The sequence below is a fragment of the Pygocentrus nattereri genome, chromosome 26, assembly GCF_015220715.1.
Source record: "Pygocentrus nattereri isolate fPygNat1 chromosome 26, fPygNat1.pri, whole genome shotgun sequence".
NCBI classification, from domain to species: Eukaryota; Metazoa; Chordata; class Actinopteri; order Characiformes; family Serrasalmidae; genus Pygocentrus; species Pygocentrus nattereri.
This window is the reverse complement of record NC_051236.1, coordinates 13,672,017-13,682,430: the sequence shown is the minus strand read 5'-3', so window position 1 is coordinate 13,682,430 and position 10,414 is coordinate 13,672,017. Positions and strand designations below refer to the sequence as shown.

At 38.9% G+C, this 10,414-nt stretch overlaps 1 protein-coding gene across 1 annotated transcript; it reads left to right on the top strand.

The window, feature by feature from the left end:
- The first annotated feature begins 389 nt into the window (after window positions 1-389).
- Window positions 390-10,296, top strand: capza1a (capping actin protein of muscle Z-line subunit alpha 1a). The gene is made up of 9 exons (XM_017697848.1): window positions 390-460; window positions 4,104-4,167; window positions 4,460-4,511; window positions 5,054-5,111; window positions 5,538-5,744; window positions 6,004-6,083; window positions 7,377-7,527; window positions 8,218-8,280; window positions 8,454-10,296. Exons 1-9 carry the CDS (start codon window positions 422-424, stop codon window positions 8,592-8,594), a joined length of 855 nt encoding a protein of 284 aa, XP_017553337.1. The 5' UTR covers window positions 390-421; the 3' UTR covers window positions 8,595-10,296.
- The last annotated feature ends 118 nt before the right edge of the window (window positions 10,297-10,414 follow it).

Below are 10,414 nucleotides of genomic sequence, written 5' to 3'. Positions count from 1 at the left end.
TATATTAATTTGTGGCCACGCTTTATTAATAATAATCAGCAAGGGGCTCCATAGTTTTGGTCAGATGTGTTTCAAAAGAGAACAGAAGTGACAATAGCATTTCAGAGCCTTTACAATAAACAGTCACAAGATGCCTTTTGTGTAAGAATCTATTGTAAGTGGATAAAGACAAAAAAGTACAATCAGGATTGACTTGCTCAAAATGCGAGCAGCCAGACCGTGTGTGCTAACTACAGCTATTACGAAAACAAGTCATTGGAACGAATTGTGTTTACATGTCTTATACCATTTAGCTATGAAAACCATTGTAATGAAAGTCGTTATTAAAAGTATAAAACTATGTTTAAAATATATAAATATAAATCCCAGTTCGTCATTTTCCCGTGATGCAATTTGACAGGGCTGGTCCACTTGAGCCAAGATGGCGGACGTTGAGGAGCAGCTGACTGAAGAAGAGAAGGTATGAGGCAAAAAATCTAAACTTCTCAACTAATTTCGCCCCGTTTCTGTTCTGCGGACAGAGGATTTTGTTTGCTATTTTTGGCCTCGACTTATTACTGTAATTAGGAATTCCTCTCTTCGAGCAGCGGGAAATAGCTTGCTAGGCTAGCTAGCAGCCGTGTGGGAATGTAAGATGAAGGCGTTGAGCTGAGTTTAACTTTTTATCAAAGTAAGTGACTTTCAGACGAGCAGCGCTGACTAGTTGTCTCAGGACTTGCACGAAGCTCGAGTTCGGAATCTTCCTGGAAATTTCCGTTCCACCTTAAGTAACGTTAGTGCTGGAGTTACATTCTGGCGCCGTTGAGTCGCAGAATAGAACGGTTGCACCATTTAAGGTGGAACGGAAATTTGGATAAAAAGCCAACTTCTACCAAGTTTTTTTTTTCGTTTTTCGGAGTTTGAAATGATTTGAGTGGTCGATTACTGGCGTGGCTAACTAACAGTCTGGGATTTGGTAGTTAGTGTGTATCCAGGCATTTTGGCTGGCTGTGCGTGTTTATAATCACCTAACTAGCTACGGTTATAGATACCAATACGGTGTAACGTTATCCGATTGCATGTTAACCTATGCTGTGCACGCAACAAATGTACTTTTGGTCGGTCTTCGCTTCCAGACTCATTGATTTCCACATTGACTTCATGGCATTAACATGTGAGCGTGTTAGTTTGTTAGTTAGGAACTTCCTTTGGCGTAAAATGTGTGTAATTAGAAGCAACTTTTTTCTCTAGTTTTCAGCTTGTATTGTGGGGTGACATTAGTAACAGCGGCAGAGTTAAGTGCTTACGACTTAACCAGACTAACTTAAATCTGAGCTGTTTTTAATACGTCGTCAGAAGGTGGTGTTTATTTCTCTGCTGCCTGTGCCTTGTTTGTATTCTCAGCTGGCTCTCATTGACCCAGCCCTGACTGGGCGTGCTGCTGCAGGCAGGCGGTTTGCTCTTCCAGCGGTTTCCCCTCCGCCCTCCTCTTGCACTCTACTGCAATCAAATCGCTCTTCCGGGGTGGAAGATCCCCCGCTTCGCTGCAAAGCTTGCAACAGTCATGTGGTTAAACTCATCATGTACAGACCAGTAGACGGAAGACATAGGTATTTCAGTTATGCTTTGCCTTGAAGAGCCAACAGTACTCCAAACTGTAATCACTTTTCTCCTTTGACAACAGTGAGCACTGCACTGATTCGCTACATCCTAAAACATGGACCTCTCTAACTGATTATTATTTGGACTGGGGTAAATGTAACTTAAGTGTGTTGTCAATGTGAAAAGTGAAGGTGATGACCTTGGCGTTCAAGGTGGATTGGAGTTGGATTAGTTTAGATGAAATAACTTGAAATTGTCTCATGCTGCATGAAAACTGTTTTACTGCATTACGGAAGTAAATGTCCTAGGCCTGTGCAGAACACTTCTGACTTCCTTCCTCTTCTTAAAAAAGGGAGTTAACCAGACTCATTAGCCTGATTCAGAAACAAAATAGATAGGTAGTGGTACCGTTCTAGAATTGTCCCACATGTTTAGTTTTAGTGTTATTGGGTGGCTTTTTTTTTGCATAAACTATATGCTATTTTTGTGAGACAAATTCAACTTTAGACTGTAAAGGTTACAATTACTTTTTTTTTCCTCTGGTTCTGATGGTATATGATAGTATATCCTTGAGTATTGGTCAAGACCAATGCTGATCAGATTTGTTTTTCCCTTTAAAAACAACTGTTTTAAAATGAGCTCCTTTAATTGAAGCACTTAATATAAGAATCTTTTTTAAGTAGGTCATCATGCCCAAACTACTGAAACAGTCTACTGCCTGACTGAAAGAAGTACACAACTCATGACGTGACTCATTGTTCGTATGAGGCATTCCAGGATAAATTTGTTACAGGATTGAATCACACTCATTCTTTTATTTCCATCCAATATATGATCTAGCATTATCAGTTTGTATCATCTCAATACGGATTTTTGGTATCGAACTGGTCCCATCGCTATTAAATGGTATAACTTTAATTGCAATCAAAACTGTTGATTTGTGCGAAGAGGTCTAATTAGGTCTGCCCTGTCTAAAATGTTGTGGTACATGCAAGTGCTCCGTGTTAAAAGAACAGCTCATTCATAAGATTGTACTGTGATACTCTGGATAAATTATGCAAGGTCAGAAACTTTGTAGTAGCATCATTGATGCACACAAGGATGCTAACTAGAAAAATCAGAAGTACTGAGCTTTATGGGCTTTACTTGTTACTGTAACCTTTTAAATTAGTGCTTATTGATTTGTGTTAATGCTTGCCTTGAAGAATAGATGGCAAATAGATTTTTGTCATTTTTTTGTAAGTAACTAAACTGTTAGAGAATTGGAACTTGCAGTAGAAGGGCCAGTCATAGTGACCTCTACAGCAACAAAGTGCTCTACTTCTTAGCCCAGTTCTTAAAATGTCTGTGGTTTAGAACATCTCACTTGCATTTACAGAACAAGGCTTGCATTTTGCTGCCTACCAGAGCTGCACGATATGGAGAAAATGTCTGAGATTTTGTTGTTGCGTCTTGTGATTGTGATGTGCATTGTTACATGTTTAAAAACTTAAGCTAATAACAGTCTTTCAGCCTACCATGTCACTTTAAGAAACTGATTGTCCAATGCAGTTTGAGCATCTCAGTACCAAGAGCAAAGCTCAAGGGAGAGGCCATACGGTCTAGTGAAAACCTACTCATCTACAAAAAATGAATGTTTCCAGATTTGCTCAGTCATCATACAGAAACTACCTCTTCCACTTTTATGAAACCGAAGAGCAAGCTCTTTACTCTTTAATGAAGATACAAGCTCTTTACTGTCCATCCCTAAATATCCCCATGTGAAATCCAAGAATCAAGAGATTCATAGTTGTAAGGTGTTGTGTGGATGTAGGGATCCAGCCAGTCAAATACCACCATGCAATGAATGGAGAAAGTTTCTCAGCAAATGATTGAGCTCAAACAAAGGAACTGAGCATTTGTGTGTTGCTGTGCATAATGCTGCTGTGCTGACACTAATTTAGAAAGGAAGGTGAGATTCCTGTTCTGTTCCATTTATTTCTCTTACAGTATGCTGAATATGTGAAAGCAGATGTAATCACATAAGAAAGGAGGGATTTTTCTGGTACAGCTTGCAATGTTTCTCTGATCTGAGGATGTTTCGTATCCTTTGGGGTGTCTTACAGTAGGTGTATAGAACTGTTCTTGGAAATGCTCAGAAAGACGGAAGGGAGAGAGGACTGCTCCTGCAGACCTTGGAAGGCAGCCACATTTGAGGCCGCTCCCTGTGAGCTGTGCTTTCTGTAGCCTGGGTGCCAGAGGGGAGGAGAGTGTCCCAGGCCCCTCAGCTTAAGCTGCTAAGAAAAGCCCTCACCCTTCTAAGGAGTGGCCCAAAGAGCTGAACACGGTAGAGTGCGCCTCACTGTCCCGTGGGCCTGAGTTAAACTGCAGGGTTTACAAATTCACCCCATGGTGACCTAGTTAGAATGACTTCTATTATTGCTGAAAAGGAGTTTCAAATGGCCAATTTGAAGTATAATAAACATTTTAAAGTCTTTCTCTCTGTTTCTTTTTCTGTTTCTCTTTCTCTGATTTTTGCCTAGGTCCGTACTGCTGCAAATTTTATCATCCATGCCCCACCAGGAGAGTTCAACGAAGTATTCAATGGTGAGCACTGGGTTTGGACTACATAGGCACTCAGCAAAACGTCTTTTCGTTCAGAAGAACTGTTATACTTTGGGCAGAGACATGTGTATGTGATTGCCCAAAGACTGTGTAGCAGTGGTTCAAGCTCTAACTCTGCTTATGAAATACTTCAGAATTCACAACAATTTGTTGAAGAATGATGTGTTAGAACAGAAACAAATTATTTTCCCAGGACTGGAACTGATATTCATGCTATTGGGAATAAATCATTCCCATCATAACTTAAACTGTGAATGCTGTTTTGTGGTTACAGATGTGCGGTTACTGCTCAACAATGACAATTTGCTCAGGGAAGGAGCAGCCCAGTGAGTATTCACTTTGTTACAAAATTATGTGCAAAAATACTCTCTACTTAGCTATATTCTCTGTAATACACTTGGGGTCCACAGTCACCCTAAACAAGTTTAGACATACATTGAAGCTCTCCTCCAATTGTGGCTAAAATTCACTCTTCTATGTTTAGAAAGTTTTGGGTTTCTTGCTAGAACAGCATGGCTTTACACAGATCGGTTCCCACACAGTACTGTGCTGCCACTATAGCCTCGTCCATTCATAAGTGTTGCTCTTTACAGGTCAACATGACTAATGTCCTCATGCTGTTATTAGAGGAAAATGTTTCACTTAATTTCCATATTGACAACATCAGCATACTGGAGTTGTATTCTTGTCTTTTTGTCCCACTTGAAATCTAAAAGTTCACCTGCTTCCTCTTTTTGAATTGATATGGAGCATGAAAGATTCTCTTATGCTAATCAGAGTTATGGGTTAAGATAAAATATTTTGAAACGGTCAGACTAGTCAGAGATCCTAATGCTGGTGAAACACTTTCTTTCTCTGCATGAAATAGTGCCTTTGCCCAGTATAACATGGATCAGTTTACTCCTACCAAGCTTAAGGAAGATCAGGTAATTCACACTTTCATATTGATTTAATGAAACATTAAATATGATGGGATTGCACAAGCCAACAATGTCTCTAATTTCTTAACTTACAGTAGCTTTTGGCCTTGGCTTGTCTGTATGCTTTAGTCCAATACAGTTGTCACTAAAGCACTCAAAGTAATAGTTTGACAAAAAAGAAACCTCACACAATTTTACCCCCACTTCAAATGGAAAAATCATGGGCTATATGTTTCCATTGCTCTGTGTTAACTGCATTAACTACATTATCTACTTTAACTACATTACCCTTGTAGCTCCAGTGCAAAACAATCAAAATTTCAACTGCACTTGTAGTAGTGGTAAAATTGTAGACGTTTGATTTTTCACTAAATGATGAATGTAGGTAGTGAATTAATAATACTGTGTTAAAAAATTCCATCAAAAATGCAGGTGTTGATCACAGAGCATGGAGACCTGGGAAATGGACGCTTCTTTGACCCCCGGAACAAGCTGTCATTTAAATTCGATCACCTGAGGAAAGAGACTAGCGACATACAGCCTCATGCGGGTGAGGCAGGTTTGGAGCAGTGGAGAGAGGCATGTGACACTGCACTGAGGGCCTACATCAAAGAGCATTACCCCACTGGAGTATGCACAGTGAGTGAGCTTCAGCTTCCTCTCTATCTGCGTCTTTAGACTAGTCTTAAATCTTTCTCCCAAATTCTTTTCCCTGGACCCCTTTTCTGAGATTTCATTTATTTAGGTGGGGTAGTAATAATGTGGTTAGGTCTTCACAAACTTTCTCTTATTGCCTCAGTGTAAATAACATTTCCACCCCTTTCCTTTGGCCATTCGTTTTTCATGACCTGTTCAAAGCTACTGCTTGAGTAGGTCATGTCTGTCTTATTTCCTATAGGTTTATGGGAAAACTATTGATGGCCAACAAACGATCATTGCCTGCATCGAAGGACATCAGTTTCAACCCAAAAACTTCTGGTAAGATCATTTTTATTGTCTGTGTCACTTGGATCTTGCACTCATTGTTTGGTATGCTGGCTTCATGACCAAATCAGAACTGGGATGTTTCTTACCTACAAGCGGGGGAAAATGCACATTAACAAATGTCCCTGATGTGCATCACAAGGTGGAAATGGTGAAGCAGCTGGAAGTCATTTTCAAGAAGAGATAGCAGCATAGAAACCATTGGCAGCACAGTGTTAACAATCTGGGGCAAAACTGTAATCGAATATTTGTTTTGTTGTGTTTTACATGAATATCATGGAGGTAAAGCTGATCACAGCCATCATAGCAGTATCTCTATTTGCTGTGCTGTGTAGTGTCCTTTTTTTTTATTATTATTATTAAAATGTACTGGAGTCTTGAGGTGTGTTAGACTGTTCTAGTAAGTTTATGATCACAGCAGCTACATTTTTGCCAAGTGGTAATACTTTAGTGAACTAATAGCTTAGTATAGCCACATTAGGAACTAAGCTATATGCAAAGTTAACTTTTTTTTTCTTTTTTTCTTTTTTTTTTTTTCTTCATTTACTAGATAATGAAACACCTATGGAATATGCTTTTCTGAGCCAGATGCTGATCAAATGTGAATAAGTGGAGTGCAGTTTAGCCTGCTGAGAGTGTCAGGTTAGCTGGAATATAAATAATTTTTCTTTTGATGTGTTTTTTCAGTGTTGGTGAATAAATATAGACTATTAGCTAAGCGTTGTTCTGTTCTGTTTTCTTAAAAAAAAAAAACCTGTAGTTTGCATGGGCACACAGTCGCTGCCCGCCTTTTTTTGACTAGAAAGACTCACCAGAAAGTGTTTTATCACCAGTGGTGTGCACACAGGGTAACTCATAACTCACTCTTAGAAAGCTAGAGTTTCTCAACACCACTAATGGGTTACAATTCCATAATATGAACAGGTTTATTTAAGCAGACCTTCAAGTTTCCATTTGTATGTGATATGCTTTTTCTGTATAGTGTATTTCAAGTTGGAAAACTGCAAGATGAGCATTAGCCCATCCTCATGAATGTGTAGCTTTGCTTCTCATCTTTCTCTTACAGCTCCTTACACACTGACTCTCTTATTCCAGTCCTGTGTTTTCTTAGTCTGTTTATCCTCCTCAGTTAATATCTTATTTTCTTTTGTACATTTATTATAGTCCATGTACATGTCTGGTCTGTTTAGTATATTACATGTCCTATGTGTGTGCACTCACCAAGACAGACTTCTCATATGTGTAGCATACTTAAAATAATAAATGGATTCTGATCCTGATTTGCAGGAATGGCCGTTGCCGGTCAGAGTGGAAGTTCAGTGTGTCTCAGGCCACGGCTCAGGTAGTTGGTGTGCTGAAAGTGCAGGTGCATTACTATGAAGACGGCAATGTGCAGCTGGTCAGTCACAAGGACGTTCAGGACTCTATTGCTGTTTCTGTAAGTTACCATCGCTGGGTTTCTATTCTGATGGTTAAGAAATTGTCATGATTCACTGTCTAAGAATATGGGGACAAAACTTTGCTCAGGTCTTGAAAGATTCTTTTCTCTTCCAGGAATATATTTTGAATATTGCCTCTAAATACCCTGTTTTATCTCATTACATAACATTTGCTATACATCTTTGGAAAACTTGCACTGTCAAGGGAGATTCTACACAGTAATTAGTGGCAGCATAGCTTGAGCCTAAACCAGCAGTGTGTGTAGAAATACAGGCTGACTGTCAAACATACTGCTGTTTAATGTTGCTAGTAATGGACTTAAGTTGTAAAGAAAGAAAAAAACAGATTCTTCTTTAACTGGCATTTACAAAGGCAACTTGTGAACTTATGCAGAACAGCTGCAACGGACTGCTCTCTGTGCTTTACGCTTAACTTCAAACACTTTATCTGTGTGGTTAGCTCTTGAACTTCCTCCAGGCCCATATATTCTCTAGAGGAAGTTTGCTTGAAAATGTGACATTGGCCAAGAAACAATTCAAGTATTCTGTTATCATTTATTCTTTCAAGTATTGTTGTTTTTTTATTTATTTTTTATTTATTTATTTTGAACCGTACATTTTAAACTTATATTGTTCTTGATTATTGTTTCCTGTTTAATAATGCATTTTACTATTGCTTGTTTCAACAGAATGCAAAGCAGACTGCTGAGGAGTTCATCAAGGTTATTGAAAATGCAGAAAATGAATACCAGGTATGGGACTCTGACTGAATTGACTGAATAAATCTAAGGAATTGAATAATTAATTTCTTGTAGGTTAACGATCCATTTACATCTAATGTGATTCATAACAGTAGTCATAAAATGGCACTCTGTTGTGTAAAACAGTGATACCAAGAGAGTTTAGTGCTTTCTTTTTCCCCCAGACGGCAATCAGTGAGAACTACCAGACCATGTCGGACACCACCTTTAAAGCCTTACGCCGGCTGCTTCCCGTCACTCGCACCAAGATCGATTGGAACAAGATCCTCAGCTATAAGATCGGCAAAGAGATGCAAAACGCTTAGACCTGACTCGGCATGCCAACCCTCTGCTCGCATTACAAGCCAAGAAACAAACTGAGAGGGGCCCAGACCTGAGCTTGGGGCTGGGGCCAGGCTTAGAGCACAGGCTCCTATAAGTTTGCTAAGAAATGTTTTTTGTTTGTTTGTTTATTATATATATGTTTTTTTTTTTTTTTTTTGTTCTTCATCTTACAAAAGCCAAGGTTTAACCTCAGCTAAAGAGACTGCCTCCTTTTCTGTATCGTCAGAAGGCTGTAAGCTTGTTCTAATGGATTTAGCAACAGTCCTTACTGTTGATCAAATACCTCCTGCAACACCAGTGCACAGGGTCAGAAATGTCCCCCCCCCCATCCTTGTGTTTTTGTCCCCACCTCCTTGATCGTCACCCCTTACACACACAGTGCTTTTCTGTTAATGGCTTAAACATTGTTCTTGATTGAAAAACTTCCATCAATGAACCCATTTTATGAACCATGTTTTCAAGTAGTGTTTGATTTTGATTTTAAAACTTTTTTAAAAAAAAAAAATTTAAACAAAATACCAGAGCTTTTCAAATGCACTCAAACTTTCATCTCAATGAAATGAACAGACTGAACTGCCTTTGTCAGTGAAAACGGTTTGTGGGAGTTACTGCTTAGGCCAAACTGTAATCCAACAAGCTTTTAGAAGGCCTGCTCGCACTTTAGGCTAGTACTATCTATGTGAGCTGATAGCTTAGATCTTGATGCTTTTCATCATGAACCAAAAGATTTGTGTTATGTAGGTGAGCACAGGATTCTGTCCGGTGGTCCGTAATGCCTGTGCTAGCGTACTGCAGCTGAAAATGCGTAATTTGGGCCTCTACTATTTGCTTACTGCACTCGAAGCAACAATGATCAAGTCTCAGATTATCTAGATCATGCCAACATTTGATTTTGACATTTTTTTAAATGATTATGATTAATAACCTTCGCAATCATGTTCATGTAATCCTAATTTGTGCCAAATCTTCGAGTAGTAGTTGTTATTGGGCATATTACCAAATATAACTTTTTTTTTTCTGTAGCCACAAGTTAGACAAAGTTATACAAAGCTAAAGTATGTTCATGGATACATTTTAATTTTTAAATATCTTTATTAAAATATCCAGAAAATCCTGTTTTAAGAATGAATGCTGTCCAGAAAACTACCCCTGGACGTCGAGGCCATATGAACACATGCCTAATGCTTGATGTTTATACTCCAGTTGTTAGAAAAAAAATAATACTTCAAGTATCTAAACGCTCTGGAGATCTTTTTTGAGGTGTGCTGTTTGGTCAAGTGTACGTAAACCTTGAAAAGGTTTCTCTTTTTCTTGTCCACATTTGATACCTTTTCCATGCCACCTTGTTTGGTCAGCACAATAACAGATCAAAAGCAGTGTTTTGTAAGGTGTTATCATGTAAATGTACTGTCATTTGATGATGGAGTTTTTGCCAAAGTAAGCAGCGCTGTGTTGGTGTGGTCCACAGTTTCAGTTTACAGATCAAGCGTTTAATGTCCACGTTTCTTTTGATTGGAAATGGTCAGTTTGTCGCCCCCTGTTGTCTAAAACTGGTATACTGTATGCAGTCACACAGTTTACTTTTGATCTCTGCCTCGCTCCCAAGCATTTATTACTATTTTTTACAAAGTGTATGAGCAAATATGATCCCAGAGGAATAAAAAGAGATTTGCACCAACGTAATGCTGGAGTTTTTATTTTTAGGTTTATTAAAAGATAAAAGCCCCGCTTTTTCAGAATCCCTGCACAATGGAATCGGTAAGACGCAGACAGTCATTCGGTGGGGTTTAGTGTTAAATCC